The sequence below is a fragment of the Dipteris shenzhenensis genome, chromosome 13, assembly GCF_047967505.1.
Source record: "Dipteris shenzhenensis isolate YYH24624 ecotype China chromosome 13, Dip_SZ_1.0, whole genome shotgun sequence".
Classification (NCBI taxonomy): domain Eukaryota; kingdom Viridiplantae; phylum Streptophyta; class Polypodiopsida; order Gleicheniales; family Dipteridaceae; genus Dipteris; species Dipteris shenzhenensis.
This window is the reverse complement of record NC_141608.1, coordinates 21,167,343-21,192,446: the sequence shown is the minus strand read 5'-3', so window position 1 is coordinate 21,192,446 and position 25,104 is coordinate 21,167,343. Positions and strand designations below refer to the sequence as shown.

General features: G+C 44.7%; 1 protein-coding gene across 3 annotated transcripts in view; it reads left to right on the top strand.

Annotated features, from left to right (window-relative positions):
- The window catches only part of SEC8 (subunit of exocyst complex 8), a 150,170-nt gene that overhangs the window by 1,118 nt on the left and 123,948 nt on the right, over nucleotides 1-25,104 (top strand). For all 3 annotated transcript variants that reach the window (XR_015541993.1, XM_087383654.1, XM_087383653.1), the window contains exons 2-3: nucleotides 4,681-4,893; nucleotides 5,123-5,296. Coding sequence is in view for 2 of the 3 variants with exons in the window: in XM_087383654.1 (XP_087239780.1) it covers nucleotides 4,681-4,893; nucleotides 5,123-5,296 (387 nt within the window). In the remaining variant the exon portion in view is untranslated. The remainder of the gene's footprint in view (nucleotides 1-4,680; nucleotides 4,894-5,122; nucleotides 5,297-25,104) is intronic.

The following is a 25,104-nucleotide window of genomic DNA, read 5'->3' as shown; positions in this document are numbered from 1 at the left end:
GTAAAAAAGGTTGGCTTTGGTTTCATGCTTATTGGATTGCTAAAATGAAACTTATTGATTTTTTAGCAAATTCGACCCATAATGTACGATTATGTACGAGGTAGAAGAAGGAATGCGCATTGAGATTATGTACGAGGTAGATGAATGGATGTTTGCAATCAGGCATTGAGTGCAATACCAATGTTGTTGACTACATTGTTCAGAGTAGAAAACTTGAAGATGTACCTTATAGAGCAGCCAACTGTCCCTTTCGAGGACACTCTGTATTTGATATTCCTATTAGAATCGGAAGGTGTATGTAGCAACATCAACCACAACTTATGTACGAGGTAGATTAAGGAAGGTTGGCAACTAGGTATTGAGATTCTGTATGAGGTAGATGAAGGAATGTTTGCAATCAGGTATTGAGATAATGTATGAGGTAGATGAAGGAATGTTTGCAATCAGGTATTGAGTACCAATACCAACGTTTTTTTTTTGGTTGGTTTGTTTGTTTGTTTTTTAAAAATAAAGCAGCCGATTGTATTAAAGGAAAAAAGAAATAAGGGGGGGTTAGTCCCTTACAAAACCCGGACAAAAATTGGCCACGAGTGGGCAACCCTCGTCCCACACAAGTTTGTTGCTTAGACCTTAAACAAAATGAATCCAATATCCCTGAGATAGGAACTTAGCAGCTCCTCCTTAGTAACCATTATAAAAGCCATGTCCCTCAGATTCTGGGTTGTTGCTGCCAGAATCGCAGATTCTTTTGACGTAGGCAGTTGCTCACGCGCAAAATTCACAGAATTCGTAGTATTCCAAATTGCCAAGCATACAGCAGCTCTTAGGTAGGGCCAGCAATATGCTCGAGTAGAAGGGCCAGCAATATGCTAGAGTAGAAGGAAAGCTCGCCACATCACCGAGCAGGGCAGCCTTCCAGCTGGAGGCTCTAAAGTTCGACATCAGCCCAACCTCTTTGATGGCACTTCCCAATTTCCACCACGTGCCTCTCGCTACTGACAGAACCACGTAAGATGCTTTAGGGACTCTATTGCCACCCCACAAAGGGGACACAACGGGCTAAGGTTGGACCATTTCTGAAGATTACCTCTAACTGGCAGAACTGAGTGGGCTATTTTCCAAAGTATGTATTCAGCTTTCCCTAGTTTGCACCCTTGCCAAATATCCCTGAATCTGTCCTTCCACCATTTGGGACCCCTTTTAATTTCCATTTTTCATTGAGACCAACCGATACAGAAAAGGGCTGGAGCAACCCTTTGTAGGCAACTTTCGCTGAAATCCTGTTCAAGCTTGTTTTACCAAAACACCATTTCTTATCCAACCACAGGGTAGAGAACATAGTATTAGTGGGCCAACCTTCATCCACCCTCTCCAGCACAATATTCAATATTCTGAACGGAGATTTAATAATGAACTTGTCCTTTTTCCTCCACTACTAGAAGAGGATAGGGAGAGAACACCATCACCTCCTCCAAAAGAGGATGATCTAGATGAGAGTTACACACAAATTGAGTATGATAACCCATGTATGGAATTACCTTCATCTCTCCTTCAAGAATCTCTTGATAGGGAGTTTTCCTTTCAAATGAAGGGAGAAATTAGTCCATCCAAGAGGTAGGCGTTGAGTTTACGCCTTTAACTCAAAATCCCATACGCGGAGATTATAATCCAAGTGCAAGAGTGAGAGGATTCCCCCGTTGATAAGCTGGTTTCTCAACTTAGCCATATGATTGAACAGTCCATTATGACAAAATTTGGGACTAAGAGAGTGCTGAATTTTGGGGATGAAGATTTAGGTACCCCCTCGAAGAGAGCCAAATTTCAACCTCGAGACTCAAGAGAGAATAGAATTCCCAAAGTATGATGGAGCAAGAGTGTTGGAAAGGTCACCTCCCCATCTGTAAGCCCCCAAATGAGGAGAGCATGGGGGAGGGAGACCTAGGGCAGGATGTGCCCAAAGAGAGATTACCTGGATGTGTGGATCTTGGACAGATCTGGAGCATTCATGGTTGGCGGGGTGTCCCAGGTAAAAGGCACGATGACATCAGTAATGTACGGAACAGTACGACGGTGCATACGTGGCTGGAAAGAGCCTGGCAGAGGGCAGAACCAGCAGGGAGAACAGGCGCTGACATGGCAGGGGATGGGGCAGCACATGGCAACCCATATGGAGGGCTGGTTGGGCTGGGCTAAGCCAGCCAACCAGGCCCTATCTAGGGCTGGCCAAGGGCTCAGCCCCTGCATAGAATCCTGGGCCAGCAAGCCCTGAAAAGAGAGCCCAAGAGGGCGATTTTGTGGGGCCAGTAAAGGGCCCTATCGGGGCTGGTTGGGCTGAGCCAACGAGGTCGGTTGGGCCAGCCAACCTGGTCTGTCCAGTCGGCCCAGATTGGGACAGACTGGTCGGGTTTCTCAGCAGGCCTTAGGGCCTATATAAGGAGAGGCTCTTGGCCTCATTCATCATCCAGCAACCAGCAGTTCCAGGGCAGAAAGGAGCAGCAGGAAGCCACCCTTTGGGCCTATATCCAAGAGGTGAGAGGGTGCTTGAAGGGCTGCAGACTTAGCCAGGAAGAGGCTGGACCTTGGCTGTCTTCTAGGGCAGCAAGGTGCTGAGATCATCATCACTTGGAGCAGCAGTTCAGGGAGCAGGAGGAGCAGCAGATCAGCCACTTGTGGGCCTCTATCCAGAAGGAGACAAGAGAGCTGTAGAGCTGCAGACCTAGCTCAGAGTGCTGCCCACCTAGGCTGGTGCAAAGACAGCAAGGTGGAAGGGATCTGGACGGAAAGTCTACAGAAGCTCGAGGTGGAGCAGGTGGGCTCGAGTTTAGAGATAGCCGGCAGATAGGAGAAGGACCTTGTAGTTAGATCAGAGGACCACACCATTGGTGGGACTTTGGATCTATCTCTTTTGTATTGTGTCCATAGTTTTGGACGGAAATATATAAGTTTTTGTGTCTTCTATATTTGGCTGGTTCATTGTCTATTGATAAGTCTGCACATCTATGTGACGCACATTAAATAAAGAAGTTTGTGATTTCACACCCCACACCACACTGTGTGAGCTCCCGGCCATTACTATAAGTCTTCCGCTGTGTGTACCCTCTGTTGGGTAATTTCTAATAGCGGATAAAATCCTTAATTGGATTCGGCATTTTGAGCTATATTTTGCGCATCAAGGTAAGACCGATCATGAGAAGCTTGCTCTTGCACATTGCATCTATAGAAGGATGCTTTAATGTGGTGGTCCTCATTACAAACGGGAAAAGAGCTTATTCTTTAATGGTCCAAGTTTGTGGAGCAACTTAAGGCCACTTTCATGCCATGCCTCCGAGGCATGAAGAAGAATTATCCTTCCGTTGGAAAAGGTTCAGGCAATTAGATTCAAGCAGGAGTAACAAGAGAAATCACTAATCCGTGATTAGTAGACATTAAAACATTATTATATATTATACACCAATGGTGTAACATGTATTTATATTTATGATGGACACCAACCATTTTGTTATGGCGGTGGATCATCTCAGTAGATAGAACTAGTCAAGCTGGAGCCACTGCTTCAGACGGCATCAAATTTGGACATGTGACACGTATTTTATTAATAAAGATGTGTGCACACGTGTCTAGGTCCTAGGGGCAATAGGAAGGGAAGGGTGCATTGAATGGTAGATGCATGGGTCATAGGATAAGGGTAGGTGTAAATGGGAAGATGGAACTTTAGTGATCTCAAGGGACATTAATGAAAGGGTATCACCCTTTCATTGTGAATCTCATGTAGCATTCTCTCTATTCACTTTGCATTCGTCCACCATCTCTCCCACCTTGCATGTAGGTCCTAAGGAGAAACAAGTACTCTCACGAGGGCGCTCTTCCCCATTGGAGGGCCATTTGGCATTCAAATTTTGCATGTATTGCACACATTCGCATTCTCGAGAAGTTTGGTTCTTCACAATGCATGTCCATTGCAAGGTGTCGCCCACCATAGAGTTTCCTTTTCAAGCGAGTGCACAAGGCAGAAAAGTGTCTGGTCGCTCTGTCTGGTCGCTCTAAGCTTTGCTTCTTCAGGGAATTCAGGCCAGTGTAGGGGTTGTGTGAGGATGTGGTTTGTTCTGCATGATAAGGGAAGCAAAGGAGAGGGAGGAAGACACCATATATTGAGATGCAGATACTTTATGCAGAAGACTTGATCGTCTGGTGCAAGTGACAAAGTTAAGACTGTATATGTCTGGTTTTATTGTCTTCTCGGTCTTCAGCTTCTTTTATGAATTTGTTCTTCTTTTCTCGCCAAGGAAAGATGCCTAAAGTGCATCTCTCTCATCCTTATAATTAATTGCATCTGTCTTTACCATATTGTTGAACTGCAAGTTTCTATGCAATACTTACTAAACTCGTATGTTGAGTGCTTATCAACATCTTTTGTTTGCCAAGGCTGTCTCTGTTTATGTGAATGCCTCTTGCTCGTTTTGGCTACTATTGATTCCTTTTCCTGAATGTTTACAAACTCGTTTAGAATGTCTCAAGCTTTTCTCTTGTTGTCTTCTTTGTTTACGTGCTTCTCTCTGCTAGTCTTCCATTTCTTTTCTTGAATATACACCAAGTCCTATTGCTTGTTTCAAGTTCCTTGTTATGATTTCTATGTACGTGGAGGCTTATTTCAAGTTTGAACTTGCTGTTGGCCTGTTTTAGGTTCTTGAAGCTGAGCTTGAAGAGATTGATGCAGTGTGGAAGCAGGATCGGTTTGATTCATTACCTCATGTTGTAGAGATTCTGACATCTCAAGTTCCAGAAGAGGCCATCCAGAGCCTTCGGGAGCAACGAGATGCTATAGAGGATATTGTTGATGATGTTGTTCGTGGTTACCATAATGGTTTCAATAAAGCCTTCCACAATTATTCACAGGTTTTTTTCACGTCTTTACTTATTGTGAAGCCCATACTGTCTAGATCTTCTATGATTGTCTTTTGGCATCTAGGGGTTTCTGCTTCAGCACCTTTAATCAGCATTTCATCTGGGGCACAGATGATGATTGACATGAGGTGGGGTTGTGGTTTGTAGTTGGTTCAGTTACAGATTTAAGCAAGCTAAGGAATAAAAAATACGCATGTTAACAAGTTGTATGCTGTCTCAGATCCTAAGAGTTTTCAGTGAATCTGCTGGAAGCATTAGTGGGTTGAAAGAGAACTTGTCTGAGGCCAGAAGGCTCATTGGAGCACGAAACAAACAGCTTCAACAGCTTTGGTACCGATCTGTCACCATTCGTCACATCATATTGCTACTCGATCAGATTGACAATGTTTCCAAGGTGAAATTCTCATGTAGATCTGAATTTTATCTTCCTAAGCATAGAAATGAGGTATTGGCTTGCTTCTTTATTGAATATTGGCTTGCATCAAGTGTAGAGGTTTTTGATCGCCAGCCAACTGGATCTGCTTTTGTATGAGATGCTGCATGGAGAAGGAATGCATATTTTTAACTATGACAGCTTGATGAGAATCCAATAAAATTACGTGTGATCTATGGCCTGCAAAGCTTGTTGTCATCTTTTGTAGCTGTGAAAAGCGAGTGATTGCAAATTTGGGTAGAAGAGTTATATCCATGCATCAAGCGCAAAATTGTGCATTTAGTGCCTATAGCCTTAGGATTTGATGGCATCAGGTGAATTTCATTGCTAACAAAGAAACTGTTTGGTTGATTGTACAGGTAACAGTAACAGGATCTATGAAAAAGCTTGTATGTGGGAATGGCTTAACATGTGAAATATCATCATGGGCTTACGTACATATATATGTAGTACGTATGTATATATAGAAAAACCAATAAAAAGCAGCTATCTGTGAGGCTCTGACTGAGAGAAACTTGCTGGCTGCTATGCAGGCTGTGCCTTGGGATCCCAGCTTGCTGCTTACGGTATCCTAGAAGGTAGTGCCAACAGCCAGGGTCGAGGGCTGTACAACCCGTGGATTCCTTCATCCATTAAAACGTAGGTCCTGCAAAGCTATGTCTTGTTGAAGTGCTCCCAAACCCCTCCGTACCCTACCCCTAGGTAGTTCTGAAGGTTATAGAAGACATCACATTGATATCGAAGAGGGTAGCAGCAGGCTGTCCTACCGGGCCCCCCATCACTAAGCTGTAGCGTGCTACTTGGATGTTCAAGTTAGTGATGCTGGCATCGTCTCTCAAACGTTGTCCTTAGGTGAAGGCTCATGTCTTTATTGTGATGGCGGGAGCGAGTCCTGATTGTCCTAGTGGATGATTCTTCTATCCTATACTTCTCAGAACATGATCATAGAGTTTTCCCAGCCGGATATATATATGTATGTGTGTGTGTGTGTGTCACTTCAGTGTGTGTGTGTGTGTGTGTGTGTGTGAGAGCGACGGAGAGAGAGTGTAGCCTGCGCCGCCTGCTCCAGCCTGCGCCGCCCGCTCCAACCTGCGCCGCCTGCTCCCCCTGTGCCGCCTTGCTCCAGTTCGCGCTGCCCTGCCCTTGCTCGTGCCACCCTGTTTCCGTTTGCTTACCCTACGCAGCCTGCTCTCTCTTCCTTTTCCTTCCTGCTTTATATCTCCTACCTTTCACTTTCTGGTCTCTTCTTTCTCCCTATGGCTTCAGACGCTGCTACGTTAACTACCTATGTGCGCAAGGAGCGCACACCAGAGGTTAAAAGACGCTGTCCTGATCTCGCTTCAGACGCCAGCATGGATTTAGAGGCCCAATATGTCTTCGACACTCTCAAGGATGACTTCCTTCAATCTCGCCAGGATTGGAGCAAGCCTGTTCCCCAGGTTACCTATAAATTGCAGCTACCATCCTTGGTGCAGCCACTTAAGAAGCTTGCCCACACTGCAGTCATTATCTTTTTTCCGGGAAAGATACCATCTGCCAATGATGTTGCGCAATGGATTCAGTCCATCCTCGGAGGCTCTTTTGTGGAGGGAGTGTACTTTGCCTCTCGTGGGTTTTATGAAGTTCACCTCACCGATGCTTTGCAGAAACAGCGTGTGCTTGAATTTTCTCCTTTGTTTTATGGCCGGCAAATGGTGCATGCTATGCCATGGTCCCCTAACAAGGACTATCAAAGTCTCATTCGGCATCATTGTCCTGTTTGGGTGGAGGTGGTTAATTTCCCAGACTATATGCGAGAGGAACTGCCCGGATTGGCTGCTGCACTGGGCCAAGTTATCTGCCCTCCTCGCCCTGCTGGGAATCGTAATAGATTCTGTATATTGTGGGACACAGATACCCCTACTCTCCCCTCCATTGCAGTGGAGGTTGAAGGTTTGCCAATGGGGCAAAAGTACTTTGAATTGAAATGGGGAATTTTCGCAGGCGCTTGTTTTTCATGCCATAAGTACGGGCATTTGGCCTCTGAATGCCCTACCGTCTTGCATCCTCCTCCAGCCACTGCCATACCTCCTCCAATGGTTCAGCCAGCTCGCAAGCAAGAGACTATTGGGTCTAAGAATCAGGATAAAAATGCCTCTAAAGCTGGAAAAGTGGCTTCACAAATCCCAGCCATATTCAAAGCCAAGGACAAAGGTAAAGAGAAAGAGAAGGCTCCTGATATTGATGGCTTTTTACAGCCCAAGCGGGTTCTCAGGCAAAGACCCCTTCAATCTCGTCACTGGGATGCATCTACTCCTACTCCAGGCCAAGCCTCTACCTCAGCCACTCCCTCGCCCTTACTCAATTGGGTTGGAGTCCTTAAAAAACATATTCCTGTCTGTGAATCTGAGGAAGGGCTATCTTTTGACCCAGGAAAGGAAGGGCTGCAGCCCATGATGGCAGATGATTAGCACTCTTTGGTTGTACATTCTTGGCCCTTTCCTTGTATATATCCTCATGCCTGATAAACTTCTCTGTGTTACTTTTAATGTACAGGGTCTCTGCAATCCCTCTAAGTGGAGATTAGTGTGGAATTATGTTCTATCCAGGCAGCCAGACATTCTCTGTTTGCAAGAACATAACCAGCATTCTATGGCAGGCCAAGTTGGCCATTTTGGGGGTTATGATATTCACTATGCAGGCACTAAGCTTTTCTCGGGTCTATGCATATTGGTCAGACATGAGCTGCAGCCCCAGCTTGCCTTTAATGACTGTGATGGCAGATGGATGGTGATTCAATGTGATGTCAATGGTGATATTTGGGAATTTGCCTCGGTTTATGCTTCACAAACTTCTGCCTCCCGAGCCTCCATGTGGCATGCTATTGCTTCTTACCCATGGCGATCTTGTGCTCTTCTTGGTGGTGACTTTAATAACTCTCCCATGTCTTCTGACAATACTACTCAAAGATCTCATATGATCCCTTATGAAAAGCAATCATGGGAAGAATTACTCACCACGACACATGCGCAAGATTTATGGACAGCCATGCCCACTGGAATTGGGGGCTACACCTACCATCATAATGCCTTTACTAACTACTGGGCTCGCCTAGATAGATGGTATTTACTGCAGGCTCAGCAATATACAGATTTCTGCCTTCATATTGAGATTGATCATTCCCTTGGTCTCTCTGACCATGCTCCTTTATGCCTGCACATTCAGTTTGGTCAGCCCTGGGATGACATGCCCTTGCATTCCATTCGGATGAAACATATCAATAAAGGCTATCTCCAGCATGCACATTTTCAACAATTGATCCGACATGCCATAATTCCCCTCGCAGCACATATCCATTATGACAGTAATTTTGCATGGCAACGCCTTGTGGACAGGCTTCAGCATGCCATACATGAATATGGGAGTCATTTTATGCTTGATTGGAGAGCTAAAGTTCGGCATGCTAAAGCAGCGGTTCAATCTTTGACTGTACTTTTTCAGATGCAGCCCCTTTCTTCCCAACAAATGGACACTCTCGCTCAGTCAAAAGCTCTTTTGCAAGCTAATGACCGACGTAAATTGGCCAAGTGGCAGGTTCGAGCAAGGATGACTCAATTTTTGGATAAAGGATGCTCCTCTAAATCCTTTTTTCGAGGGTTACATGCTTTCAGGAGAAAGACATCTTGCCTCAGAGTCCGCAAACGGGATGGGGAATGGACTCGGTCTTTCTCAGAGCTTCAACATGAATGCTTTTCTTATTTTCAGAAGCTATTTGCACCCCCTGATACTCCTTCTTTGCAAGAATTACAAGCTCGGGAGATTCTTTTGCATCAAGTGCATCCCATTATCAACCCACAGGAAGCTCTCAAACTGGATATGCCTTTCACTGATAAGGAGCTTGATGATGCCTTGTCTCATCTTAGCCCTGGTAAGGCTCCGGGGTATGATGGTCTCACAGTGGAGTTTTTCTTACACTTTTGGGAGGATCTTAAAGGTGTCATCCTACAAATGATTAATAACTCTTGGCACACAGGAGTACTCCCCTCCTCATGGAAGCATGGCATAGTTAAACTCATTCCCAAGAGGAAATTGTGTGAGCATCTTATGGATTGGAGGCCCATCACATTGATGCCTGTTATTTACAAACTCTTTGCTAAAATGCTAGTGCACCGCCTTCATCAAGTGCTCTATGAGGGCTTGCATCCTTTGCAATATGGTTTCGTCCCTCGGAGGCAGATTCATGATAATATTGGCAATGCTCTCATGGCTATTGAATATGCAAAATATTCTGAACAGGATGTTTTTATTATGCAAGTGGACTTTGCCAAAGCTTTTGACACGGTCAACTGGGACTTTATCTCACAAACAATGGCTAAGATGGGCTTCGGGCCAAAAATGGCTAATGTCATCTACTGTTTATATGCTGGCTCTACAGCCCAATGCATCCTTGGAAATCATCTTTCGCAATCTTGGTCCTTGGGTCGTTCGGTCCGGCAAGGATGTCCACTCAGTGCCCTGTTGTATGCCATTGCCACTCACCCACTTCTCTCATATTTGGATCATCTTACCGCACAAGGTCTTCTCACTGGTCTTCAGATTCCTGGAGCCCCTTCCTTTATTGCTCAGGCCTATGCAGATGATTCTTTTTTTATGCAACATAATTCTCCACAGCAGTTGAAGACTATTATGGACACTCTTTCTTCATATGGCCTGGCTGCTGGCATGAATGTTAATTTCGATAAATCTAGCCTCATACCGTTGCATTCATATGCTTGGCATACTCTTCTATGGCCTGGGCACATTATGCAGCCCTGTGATGTGGTCCGCCATCTTGGTTACCCTATTGGCTGGCACATCACTAGGAAACAACAGTTAAAATGCATTTTTGATAAGCTTCATGCCAAACTCCATTATTGGAAGCTCTCCACTTGGCCACTCCATGTTAGGCTTCGGATTGTCCAGTCGATTATTATGGCTTATGTTCAGTATTATTTGCCTTTGATGCACTGGACTTCTCAAGACATTTCTGCCTTTATGTCTCATGCCATGGAACTGTTATGGAAAACAAAGTCTTCTGCTAAAGCTCTAAGACTTATGAGGATGACAAAAGTCTGTTCCCCAAGGATGCACGGTGGATTGAATGTGCTGAATATTGCGCACCATGTCTTGGCCAGGAAAATTCCTCTTCTACTCACCTTTTTTCGTCAGAAGCAGCCATGGACTCATATGCTTGCAACCATGTGCACGTCCTTACGTACTACTGCACATGGTGCCTGGCTCACTGATTTTTGGGAGGTTATTTTGGGCAGATTTGTAGGCTCTATCCCGGGTTGCCCCTTTGCTACTTCACTTATTAGCGATTGGCAACAGGTCCTTTCGCATGCTCATTGGGCCCCTTCCGTTTTATCTCATGCCAATTCCCTTCGGCAAGAAAGTATTTATTGGAGTGCTGTTTTTGATCCTCCATTGGCCCTCCAAGAGCCGATTCGGGCATATAATCTCAGCAAATTGGGGATCAGGTGTATAAATGACGTTGTTGATGCTACTGGGCACATGCTTTCCTTCCCTCAAGCCATGGCTTCTTATCCACTAGCCATGCATCACAGGTTTATTTGGGGTAAAATTGCTGAATTACTGCAGCCTTTTCTTCCCATCCCTCCTTTATCTAACAGGGACCGATTACATGATTGGCAGTTACACCCGGTGGGCTCAAATTCTCGTCCTGTTCCTCTTCCTAACCTAACGGTCAGCACGACATACTCTCTCCTCCAGCCGTCACCATGGATTCACTTACATGCTAATTCTCTTTGGCATATGGCAAAATCGCTTGCTTGGTGGCGAAAGAATCTCCGCAATTTATGGAGAAGCAAATTGCCTCTCAAGCAAAAGCTTTTCCTATGGCGTTGTCTTACAGGAACCTTATCCGTGGGGGTCACTCTGGCTCAACGAAGGATTGCATCTGCTTCCTGTCTTCGATGCATGGCCCCTTCTGAAACGGTGTCTCATTTGTTTTGGATGTGTTCCAGCACTAAGACCTTCTTATGCAAAATTTCCATGTCGCTTCGCCTTCGTTTCCCTAACTCACCTTTTGGGAAACATTTTTGGCTTTTTGGCAGACTTCCTGCAACCCTGGTCCATTACTCCTTATTTTTGAACTGGGTCAGATATTGGGCTTTTTGGACCATCTGGCAGGATCACAACATGCGATATTTTGGGAATCCGTTCTTGCAATCTTATGAATATTTCAGACTCTCCCTACGGCAATCTATCTATGATGCTTGCTATCAAGGAGATCTTCCTCAGTCATGCCTGGAAATAGTTTTTCTTTGCTTTTGATTTCCTGTTGAGGCTCTCTGCTTTTTTGAGACCCTCATGTAAATTTTGCTGATAATATGATCATGGATTTACCAAAAAAAAAAAAAAAAAAAAAAAGTGTGTATAACCAGCATTCTATGGCAGGCCAAGTTGGCCATTTTGGGGGTTATGATATTCACTATGCAGGTACTAAGCTTTTCTCGGGTCTATGCATATTGGTCAGACATGAGCTGCAGCCCCAGCTTGCCTTTAATGACTGTGATGGCAGATGGATGGTGATTCAATGTGATGTCAATGGTGATATTTGGGAATTTGCCTCGGTTTATGCTTCACAAACTTCTGCTTCCAGAGCCTCCATGTGGCATGCTATTGCTTCTTACCCGTGGCGATCTTGTGCTCTTCTTGGTGGAGACTTTAATAACTCTCCCATGTCTTCTGACAATACTACTCAAAGATCTCATATGATCCCTTATGAAAAGCAATCATGGGAAGAATTACTCACCACGACACATGCGCAAGATTTATGGACAGCCATGCACACCGGAATAGGGGGCTACACCTATCATCATAATGCCTTTACTAACTACTGGGCTCGCCTAGATAGATGGTATTTACTGCAGGCTCAGCAATATACAGATTTCTGCCTTCATATTGAGATTGATCATTCCCTTGGTCTCTCTGACCATGCTCCTTTAGGGCTGCACATTCAGTTTGGTCAGCCCTGGGATGACATGCCCTTGCATTCCATTCGGATGAAACATATCAATAAAGGCTATCTGCAGCATGCACATTTTCAACAGTTGATCCGACATGCCATAATTCCTCTTGCAGCACATGTCCATTATGACAGTAATTTTGCATGGCAACGCCTTGTGGACAGGCTTCAGCATGCCATACATGAATATGGGAGTCATTTTATGCTTGATTGGAGAGCTAAAGTTCGGCATGCTAAAGCAGTGGTTCAATCTTTGACTGCACTTTTTCAGATGCAGCCCCTTTCTTCCCAACAAATGGACACTCTCGCTCAGTCAAAAGCTCTTTTGCAAGCTAATGACCGACGTAAATTGGCCAAGTGGCAGGTTCGGGCAAGGATGACTCAATTTTTGGATAAAGGATGCTCTTCTAAATCCTTTTTTCAAGGGTTACATGCTTTCAGGAGAAGGACATCTTGCCTCAGAGTCCGCAAACGGGATGGGGAATGGACTCGGTCTTTCTCAGAGCTTCAACATGAATGCTTTTCTTATTTTCAGAAGCTGTTTGCACCCCCTAATACTACTTCTTTGCAAGAATTACAAGCTCGGGAGACTTTTTTGCATCAAGTGCATCCCATTATCAACCCACAGGAAGCTCTCAAACTGGATATGCCTTTCACTGATAAGGAGCTTGATGATGCCTTGTCTCATCTTAGCCATGGTAAGGCTCCGGGGTATGATGGTCTCACAGTGGAGTTTTTCTTACACTTTTGGGAGGATCTTAAAAGTGTCATCCTACAAATGATTAATAACTCTTGGCACACAGGAATACTCCCCTCCTCATGGAAGCATGGCATAGTTAAACTCATTCCCAAGAGGAAATTGTGTGAGCATCTTATGGATTGGAGGCCCATCACATTGATGCCTGTTGTTTACAAACTCTTTGCTAAAATGCTAGTGCACCGTCTTCATCAAGTGCTTTATGAGGGCTTGCATCCTTTGCAATATGGTTTCGTCCCTCGGAGGCAGATTCATGATAATATTGGCAATGCTCTCATGGCTATTGAATATGCAAAATATTCTGAACAGGATGTTTTTATTATGCAAGTGGACTTTGCCAAAGCTTTTGACACGGTCAACTGGGATTTTATCTCACAAACAATGGCTAAGATGGGCTTCGGGCCTAAAATGACTAATGTCATCTACTGTTTATATGCTGGCTCTACAGCCCAATGCATCCTTGGAAATCATCTCTCGCAATCTTGGTCTTTGGGTCGTTCGGTTCGACAAGGATGTCCACTCAGTGCCCTGTTATATGCCATTGCCACTCACCCACTTCTCTCATATTTGGATCATCTTACCGCACAAGGTCTTCTTACTGGTCTTCAGATTCCTGGAGCCCCTTCCTTTATTGCTCAGGCCTATGCAGATGATTCTTTTTTTATGCAACATAATTCTCCACAGCAGTTGAAGACTATTATGGACACTCTTTCTTCATATGGCTTGGCTGCTGGCATGAATGTTAATTTCGATAAATCTAGCCTCATACCTTTACATTCATATGATTGGCATACTCTTCTATGGCCTGGGCACATTATGCAGCCCTGTGATGTGGTCCGTCATCTTGGTCACCCTATTGGCTGGCACATCACTAGGAAACAACAGTTAAAGTGGATTTTTGATAAGCTTCATGCCAAACTCCATTATTGGAAGCTCTCCACTTGGCCACTCCATGTTAGGCTCCGGATTGTCCAGTCGATTATTATGGCTTATGTTCAGTATTATTTGCCTTTGATGCACTGGACTTCTCAAGACATTTCTGCCTTTATGTCTCACGCTATGGAACTGTTATGGAAAACAAAGTCTTCTGCTAAAGCTCTAAGACTTATGAGGATGACAAAAGTCTGTTCCCCAAGGATGCACGGTGGATTGAATGTGCTGAATATTGCGCACCATGTCTTGGCCAGGAAAATTCCTCTTCTACTCACCTTTTTTCGTCAGAAGCAGCCATGGACTCATATGCTTGCAACCATGTGCACGTCCTTACGTACTACTGCACATGGTGCATGGATCACTGATTTTTGGGAGGTCATTTTGGGCAGATTTGTAGGCTCTATCCCGGGTTGCCCTTTTGCTACTTCACTTATTAGCGATTGGCAACAGGTCCTTTCGCATGCTCATTGGGCCCCTTCCGTTTTATCTCATGCCAATTCCCTTCGGCAAGAAAGTATTTATTGGAGTGCTGTTTTTGATCCTCCATTGGCCCTCCAAGAGCCGATTCGGGCCTATAATCTCAGCAAATTGGGGATCAGGTGTATAAATGACGTTGTTGATGCTACTGGTCATATGCTTTCCTTCCCTCAAGCCATGGCTTCTTATCCACTAGCCATGCATCACAGGTTTATTTGGGGAAAAATTGCTGAATTACTGCAGCCTTTTCTTCCCATCCCTCCTTTATCTAACAGGGACCGATTATATGATTGGCAGTTACACCCGGTGGGCTCAAATTCTCGTCCTGTTACTCTTCCTAACCTAATGGTTAGCACGACATACTCTTTCCTCCAGCCGTCACCATGGATTCACTTACATGCTAATTCTCTTTGGCATATGGCAAAATCACTTGCTTGGTGGCGAAAGAATCTCCGCAATTTATGGAGAAGCAAATTGCCTCTCAAGCAAAAGCTTTTCCTATGGCGTTGTCTTACAGGAACCTTATCCGTGGGGGTCACTCTGGCTCAACGAAGGATTGCATCTGCTTCTTGTCTTCGATGCATGGCCCCTTCTGAAACGGTGCCTCATTTGTTTTGGATGTGTTCCAGCACTAAGACCTTCCTATGCAAAATTTCCATGTCGCTTCGCCTTCGTTTCCCTAACTCTCCTTTTGGGAAACATTTTTGGCTTTTTGGCAGACTTCCTGCAACCCTGGTCCATTACTCTTTACTTTTGAACTGGGTCAGATATTGGGCTTTTTGGACCATATGGCAGGATCACAAGATGCGATATTTTGGGAATCCGTTCTTGCAATCCTATGAATATTTCAGACTCTCCCTACGGCAATCTATCTATGATGCTTGCCATCAAGGAGATCTTCCTCAGTCATGCCTGGAAATAGTTTTTCTTTGCTTTTGATTTCCTGTTGAGGCTCTCTGCTTTTTTGAGACCCTCATGTAAATTTTGCTGATAATATAATCATGGATTTACCAAAAAAAAAAAAAAAAAAGTGTAGATATACATACATACATACATAGACACTTTTTTTTTTAAAGTGAAAACTTTTGATTGATTATATTACAAGAGTAGCGACCTCAAAATGAGGCAGCCGAAATTACATCAGCTGAAAATCTCAGTGTATGCTAGATATACATCATGATCTATGCAGCGTGCTTGCAAGCAATCAAAGAAAGGTTGCTGCAGAGAACGCTTAAAAAAGCCAAACAAGGAAAATATAGGATCACTAAAGACTTTACAGTTCCTGTCTGTCCATAAAGTGCAGAGTGCCCAATAGCGAACCCAAACAAAGAAAAGATGAAACTCCGGTCTGGGTGGATGGAAACCAAAGAGCCAGAAAGACTTCCCAAAAGGAACAGTCGGGAATCTCGCTCGCAGGCGCTGTCGAAGAAGATCAATGAACTCACGAGAACATGGAAAAAACCAGAATAGATGAGGCATAATCTCCTGAGAACTCAAACATATGTGGCAACGAGCAGGAGCAATGTGCCTAACTGTCCAGATGGAAAAATGCTTAGAAGCACTCGCCAGAAGAAAACCTGTTGCCGAAGAGGAGTTTTGTAGGCCCAAAGCTGCTGTAATCTCTTTGTCCACCACTTGGGTCGGCGATGCATTCGCCAAATAGAATTGCCTTTCTCTGAAACCCAAGGTTGAGGCAAAATGATTTTATACAATGCAGGCACCGTAATCTGAGATAGCCTCAAAGGGCGAGAAGATGACCCTGGAGAAGTCCAAGTCCAATCCTCCAACCTGTCTTGAAGTTCCAAAGAAGGACTCAAAACAAAAGGCGAAAGCATATATGCAATTTGTTGCCACAAAGCACGATAATGAGAGCCCAAGCCATATCGTGTAGCTGCCAGAGAAAAAGGTAGCATAGAGCCATCATCACGAATAACATCAGCAACAGAAGTGATGCCCTTAAAAGAAACAAAGTAGGAACGGCAAGGTTCTTGTAAAGCCAGTGGAGATTGAAAAACCGTAGACCAGTGAATACATAGACCAGGGAAGAGTGTTCTGCTGGCTGTTACTGCAGCCCATGTAATCCCAATTCGTGTATTGATCTCTGGGGTGTTTCCGCTAGAAGAGGCACCATTCCAAGTGCGAGGGGGTGGGATTCTTCGAGCAGAAATAACCTTTCTTGGGCTCTGCCAGCCATCAGTTGAAGGTTGCTTTCCTTTGGACAAGGATTGAGTAGCAGGAGGTGAATGTGAAGTGAGATTCGCATTGGTAGCTACTGAATCTTTGCCTTTATCCTGACTCCCAGAATGCTGTCTACTGCTTTTGTTTTTGTTTGCAACTGGAGTAGGAGCATCTTTAGTGGGCATGTGGACTGGCAAGGTGACATGAGGCATTTTATGTAGGTTCAGTGGACACTGTGAAGCCATGTGTCCAAACTTTTTGCATTCAAAACAGGCCCCTGCAAATAAACCCCATTTGCACTGCCCATGTTCACATTATTCACCGTGACCGAATAAGAGTCCGGTGTGGGATTATCAATATCCCAAAGAATGCAAAATCTGTTTGAGTTGCCATTGGGCCGTGGTGGGCAGACCACTTTACCTAAAGATGTTGCAATTTTAGGCAAAAGTGAGGCCATACATTGTGGGAAGTCAACAACTTCAACCCAAACCGGGCATCTATGTCGGATTAAAGCCTGAAAGTCCCGTGTGGGAGACCATGGCAAAACATGCACCATTTGCTGCCCAAAAAAGAGAGGCGAGTGTTCCAAAAGCATTTGTCTGTGGATCTCATCCACCATGATCACCTCAAAAAAGCCCCTGGCTGCATAATGTACTTTACGAACAAAAGAGCCAGCCAATGTGCGTGTCAGCCAGTTGCCTATCTCTGCAGCAGGTGGCATCCGGCCTGGAAAAAATAATATGACTACATTCTTAGCATATTCTCTGACTGGATCCACAATTTCATCAACCTCAACCATGATGCCAACTGAGGGAACTGAGTCTTTCCATTCTTTTCTCGTATCTGCAAATCCTTCATGCATGACATCATATACTAGTTGAGCCTCAAGAGTGTCATGCACCGGGTCATGCTGACCCTCAACCTGCTTTTGCTTCTTGCAGGGAGCCGAGCGCTCCTTTTGAAACGTTTTTCCATATGAGTATTCTGCCATAACTTTGTATGAGGGGGAGCTTGGGAATAAAATATCTGTAAAGGGGTAGTGAAAACCACAGGAGTATCCACAGGAAGCCCACAAGGGAGGGGGAGGAGAGTATAGCTAGTGAGGGGAAAAGTAGAGGGAAAGGTAAGATTTTGGTGAAAAAAACAGGGCTGTTCGGGAAGACAACGAAGCAAAGAAACCTTGAAAACGACAAGAGGTGCTGGGCTGTACGGACTACGACGAGCTGTATTGAAATATACACAGGCTGCACGGGGGGAGGCTAACTGTACGGAAATACAGTGCAGGTACGTAATCGTACGGTCGTACGGACACCGTACGGCGATCATACAACGTACGGACGAATCTGCGAAGGGTACTTGGCAAGGACGAAATACCAACACCTGGCTGAAATACCGTGGACTATACACACACTCCAAGGGGCTGTACGAAAGGTTACAGAAGAGCAGCAGCAAAGGCACGCCTGTATGGAGCAGCTGAAGCGGCGCTGGGATCTGTACGGAAACTGCCGTACGATGGCTGGAGGGCACCGGACGCTGACGGGCAACGAGCTCTCACCGCTTCTCACACACACACACACGAAAACACTCTCTCACACACACACACACACACACACACACACACACACACACACACACACACATATATATGTATGTATGTACACACACACATTTTTTTGGGTGAAATCTTTGATTGATTATATTATATGAGTAGCAACCTCAAAAAAAGGTGCTACAATTACATCAATTGAAAATTTTAGTATATGCCAAAAAGACCTCATGATCTATGCAGCGGGTGTGCAAGCAATCAAAGAAAGATTGCTGCAGAGAATGCCTAAAAAAGCCAAACAGAGAGAAAGTAGGATCACCAAAGACTTTACAATTCCTATATGTTAAAGTCCATAGTGCCCAGTAGCGAACCCAAACGAAGAAAAGATGAAACTCCGGTCTGGATGGATGAAACCCAAATAGCCAGAACAACTTTCCATACGGAACAGATGGGAATCTCGCTCGCAGGTGTTGTCGAAGCAGATCAAAAAACTCACGAGAGCACGGACAATGCCAAAACAAGTGAGGCACAGTCTCCGAAGAAGCAGAACATCTATTGCAAAGTGCAGGAGCAATGTGTCGATGAGCTAATAGCTGTCCATATGGAAACACTCCCAAAAGAACTTGCCAAAAGAAAACTTGTTGCCGAAGCGGTACTTTATAGGCCCAAAGTTGCTGTAATCTTTTCCTCCACCACTTGGCTGGGCGATGCATTCGCCAAACAGAATCACCTCTCTCTCAAACCCAAGGTTGAGGCAAAAGGATTTTATACAATGCAGGTACAGTAATCTGAGATAGCCTCAAAGAACGAGAAGAGGACCCTGGAGAAGTCAAAGTCCAATCTTCCAATCGGTCTTGGAGTTCCAAAGGAGGAATTGGAACAAAGGGCGAAAGTATAGAAGTAATTTGTCGCCACAAAGGACGATAATGAGAGCCCAATCCATATGTAGTGGCTGCTAGAGAAAAGGGGAGCACAGTACCAGCATAATCTATAACATCAGCAACCGAGGTGATGCCTTTAAACGAGACAAAGTAGGAACGTCGAGGTTCCTGTAAAGCCAAGGGAGGCTGAAAGACTTTCGACCAGTGAATGCTTTTAGCTCTCAAAGAATTCCCAAGCAAAGATTTCCGTCCATTCCATTTCAAATGAGAAAGAACATGCTTCCAGTCAAGAAGCAAGCGGGAGACAAAAGGACATCCAGGCAAAGTGCCATCAGCGCAGCCAAAAAAGAAATCCCAGTGATTGAGTTGCCAATGACCAAATGCAGAAATACTGATATGAGTGACCAGAGTCCTAATCATAAGAGCCCAAGGCTGATCACCTTGCAGAAATTGCAGCAACATTTTCCCCCTGTGGGCAAGAATATGCACATGAATATTCGTGGTGTTCAATCCACCATGCATCTTGGGAGAACAAATGTGATGCATCAATAGCAGCCTGAGACTTTTTCTGCCATGTTTGGATCGCCAAAAGAGTTCCATAAAGACAGACATGAAAGATGTAAGATCCGCCTTAGTGAACATGATCAATGGCAAGTAAAATTGAATATATGCCACAAGGATGGAATGCACTATTCGAAGACGAATGTGCAAAGGCCAGGTTGCCAGTTTCCAATACTCAAGCTTTTTCTGAAGCTTAGCCAAAACCCAATCAGTTTGTTGTCGGCGAGTGAGTTCCCATCCCAAAGGGTAACCAATATGACGAACAAACTGAGTGGGTGGAATGATATCCCCGGGCCATAATAGACTATGCCAGTCTTTGGAATGCAAAGGGAGCAGCTTAGACTTCTGAAAATTAACATGAAGACCAGCTGCCAAACCATAAATAGAGAGGGCTCAGGGCCTGCATCGAGGCACCAAGATCATGGGGCGTATTCTTCGGGGTAAAGAAAGAATCATCAGCATAAGCTTTAGCAACCATGCTGCGATTAGCATCCAATTCCAAGCCATGAAGTGATCCTGTAGCCACAAGATGATCAATATATTGCAGCATAGGATGAGTAGCAATGGCATACAGTAAAGCACTGAGAGGGCATTCCTGGCGGACTGAACAACGAAGAGTCCACTCATCAGAGATATCCCCAGAGATAATGCAAGCCGCATTGCCATCTCTGTAAAGCCAGTAAATAACCTGCTGCATTTTTTGTCCAAACCCCAAAGCTCGCATAGTTTGCGGGATGAAATCCCATTGAACTGTGTCAAAGGCTTTTGCAATATCTACCTGCAAGAGTAGAACATCGTGCTGCGTGTATTTGGCATATTCAATCCCAATATAAGCATTGGCAATGTTATATGTGATATGGCGACGTGGAACAAAGCCATATTGGGAGGATGCAATCCATCATGCAAATAACCTTTAATCCGATCAACCACCATTTTGGCAATGATCTTGTAAATGACTGGCATGAGCGTGATTGGCCTCCAATCACCCAGTGAATCACATAGCTACTTTTTTGGAATCACCTTTTTCCATGACAAAGGCATCTGCTGATTTTGCCATGCTGTATTTACCATTTGTAGCAAGGTGAATTTAAGAAGATCCCAAAATGCAAGAAAAAATTCAACAGTGAGACCATCCCATCCTGGAGATTTCCATCTGCCATAGGATCTCAGTGCATCAGACAATTCCCTTTCAGTGAAGGGATGTTCAAGTTCCAAAGCCTAAGCATCAGACAGAATTGGATGAATATGCTGCAAAAGAAGCTGACGTGCAGACATGACCTGAGGAGAAAGAGTATTTAGATGCCCAAAATGAGTGGAGAAGTGCTACACACATAAATCAGCAAGCTCTGAACAAGATGTTGATGAAGAACCATTAGGCATTTGGATCCGACAGATATTGGCAGCCTGTCTTTTGTAGCGTAAACTCTTAAAAAATTGCTTGGAAGAGCAGCCTTTATCCAAAAATGCCCATTGTCTGGATCGAGTTTCCCATTTAGCAAGCTTTCTGCGATCATTAGATTGAAGAGAGAATTGAGCCTGACATAAGAGCATGCTTTCCTCTGAAGTCAAAGGGCGAAGATGAGCAAGCTCAGTCAAACTTTGACATGTAAATTTGGCATGTGCTACAGTCTCCCTTATGGCTTTTTTCCATAATCTCGAATAACGGCTTGCATTCGAGCAACAAAAGCCTGCCAGGCATAATCCAAACCAATGCGTATCTGACGAGAGAGAGGCTGAATAGCATCAGAGACCAAGGCTTTAAAGTCAACATGCTGCAGATAACTATTATTAATCAGCAAAAGCCTTCGGCAAGGCAATCTGTCGGTGGGAAATTCATGTAAGGAAAGCCTCAACCAAAGAGGAGCACGATCCGAATGTGTGAAAGGATGATCAACCCAAATTTGACAAGTAAAGGCATCACAATGCTGTGGATCAATCTGATACCATCTGTCCAAGCGTGCCCGATAAGAAGATTGAGCATTATGCTGAAAGGTATAACCTGGAAGCATGGGCTGTAATTCCTTCCATAGATCAACCAGGCGCAATTGAAGCAAAAAATCAGACCATGCCTGTGTTTCAGAAGCCAACATATGAGTGTGGCCTGAGGTGTTGTCACCCGATTGAGGGGCATTATTAAAGTCTCCACAAATGAAGGCATGTTGTTGCCATGGATAAGTATGCACGGCAGCCCAGATCAAAGCTCCAGATCAAAGCTCTATCACGAGAAGACTGGGGGGCATAAACCAATGCAAATTCAAAAATTTCCCCTTGAACAAGGCATTGAACAATAATCCATCTACCATGGCGATCATTGAGAGCCACAACAGGTTGAAGGTCGTGCTTTACCAAAAAAGCCACACCAGAAAAGGAGTGCTCTCTAGCATAGAAGATATCATAACCAGCAAAATGGCCTATTTGACCAGCATACATATTTTGATTATGCTCTTGCAAAGCAATTATATTAGGCTGCAATTGCCTGATATACATCCAGACCAGTTTCCATTTGCGATCATCACACATTCCCTGTACATTGAGAGTAACACACTTCAGATGATCAAGCATATTTACAGTTATGCAAAGCAATTATATTAGGCTGCAATTGCCTGATATACATCCAGACCAGTTTCCATTTGCGATCATCACACATTCCCTGTACATTGAGAGTAACACACTTCAGATGATCAAGCATATTTACAGTTATGGAACAGGTATGTACAGCAACTAATGGGCTGTCTATGTCTGCATTTCCACCTCGATGTCCGGGCCTCTGCCCTGGGATGAAGCATCAGCCTGAGGAGAGGACAAAAGTGCAGCAACTTCTTCTTTAGGAAACAAGGTCCGATTTGCAGTCATAGCAGCCCAGGTCAAGCCAACACCATAGTTTTCAGCAGGTGTTTTACCATGAGAGGATGCACCACTCCAAGTCCGAGAAGGCAAAGGTCGCCTGGGGGAGATCACTTTGCGAGGAGTTTGCCATCCATCAGTCAAAAATTTTTTCCCCTTCCCCTGAGGTGGAGAGGACAAAGGCACAGGAAAAGAAGCATTGCCATGTGAGACAGCCGGGGCTTTGCCTTTATTTTGAATAGAGAAAAACTGTTTGACCCCTTTGTTTTTGACCACAGAAGAGGCATTTGCATTCTTATTCAAAGGCTGAACCATTTCAGCTTGCACTGGCATCCGTGGAGCTCAGGAAGGGCATTGTGAAGCCATGTGCCCAAATCGCTTGCATTCAAAGCAAGCACTTGCAAACAGCCCCCACTTGAGCTTGTAAAAGGCACTCCCCATGGAAACATTATTCACAGTAACCGAGTATGAAGCTGGAGTGGGATGATCTGTATCCCACAAAATGCAGAAGCGATTTGAATTTCCATTGGGTCGTGGTGGACATACCACCTTACCGAGGGAAGCTGCAATTTTAGGTAGAAGAGAAGACAAGCATTGAGGAAAATCCACAACTTCTACCCAAACAGGGCAACGATGCCGAATCAATGTCTGATAATCCCGGGTGGGAGACTTGTGCAGAATATGGACCATTTGCTGGCCATAGAAAAGAGGAGAGTGCTCCAGCAAAACTTGACGGTGATAAGGAAAAAATGGAAAGACAACCAGGAATTTTGTACTTCACCACGTCAGATAGGTGAGACTTCATAGGGATCAGTTGCAATGTGGGCTCGTAGATGATGAGCTTATGAACCAGGTTCGAGAAATTCCACCATAAGGCCATCCCAGCCAGGGGACTTGTATTTGCTAAGGTGGAACAATGCATTATCAAGTTCTGTGTCAGTAAAAGGTCTCTCCAAGATAAGAGCATCATCCATTTCTACTATTCCAGAAACATATTGGAGAAATTCAGTCCTAGCATCAGTCATTTGATTTGATGGGGAACCAAGAGCGGAGAACAATTTCTGGAAATAATTTTGGCATTCATCTTGGAGATCAGAGAAAGAGTGCGTCCAAGAGCCATCGAGCTTCCTTACCCTTAGACATGAGTTTTTTTGTCGAGTAGCATGCAAGCTCTGGAAAAAGGCTGCGGATGAGCAGCCCTTATCCATGAGGGGCTTCATTCTCGCCCCCCCCCCCCCCCCCCACACACACACACACGCATGCCATCAGTTCCCCATCAGCATTAAGCTGTAGTGGAGATGATCCAAACTTGGCTTGAATGATTTGGTGGGGAATTGATGGCTTATTGTGAATCATCCATGATTACATGAGAACTTGAAGACGCTCCGTCTGAGCCCACTCTGCTTCTGAGAGATTCGCCCCCGTGCCATACATCCCAGCTGGCAGGGTCTTGGTCCGGGGGTCCTGCAAGTGAGAGTGGAAGCTCTGGCTCTCCAGCTTGTCTAACGAGGCACATTCTCTGCTGAGACAGGCCTGCATCGCTAGTCTCATTGTAATAATAGGGCCTGAAAAGAGAACCCCTAAGTATGTGTAAGATGAGATAGTCTCAACGGGCGATCCATCAAAGATTAACTGATCTCTATGCATGGCTGCTCGGGAAGTGTTGAAAATCACAACCTTGGTCTTGCGAAGGTTGACCTTCAAATCATGTGACTTACAAAAGGACTGAGATGCATCTAAATGGCTCTGAAGGCCCTCTGCAGAGGAGGATAAAAGCACCACATCATCTGCGTACAGTAAGATTTGAATCAAAGTATTAGCAAGGAAACAACCAGCCCCTTTCAAAGTGTGCATAAAAATCTCGAGCTCATCTATGTAGAGGCCAATGGTACTCATGATCTCATTTGCCCATTAGGTCCCTGTCCGGACTTTGCTTAAGACTCTTTCATAAAGTGCCATGACAGCCCAAATGATCTCTTGGTCATATCCCAACTCCTACAATCGGAGGCGGATCCTTGGTACCGTATCAAAGGCTTTGCAAAAATCTGCAAAGCAACAATAAACCCTCTGCTTTCGTGCCTTGGCTGCCTCGATGATACACCTGAATGTGAGTATATGGTCGATGGTCTCGTGATCACGCTGGCCCCTCTGCTCTAAGCCTGTGCATTCGTGCGAAACAGCTGACCTCGATGTCAAGTATTGATGCATATATCTTGGACATGACATGTCCAATCATGATAGTCCGGTAATTCTTTAGGTTGATTGGATCCCCTACCTTGTGGATAGGTGAAATGGTGTTAAGGGTCCAGGTATATGGAAAGCCAAGGCAAACATTTTCATTAAAGAGATCACTAGGATCGGGGCTAGGATATTAATCCCATATGCAATTAATTCAGTGCATAAACTCTCATGATCGTTCGCTCGGCCATTATGGAGCTTCATTATAGTGTCCTTAACAACACTCTTAGTGAAGAGAGTGTAGGAGGTGGGGCAAGGTAAGTGCATGAGGTCAAGGGTATTTGTGAGGGGGAAGGGGTACCGCCGCTCAAGGAATTTCCGCCAGAATTCTTTAGAGTTGTTACT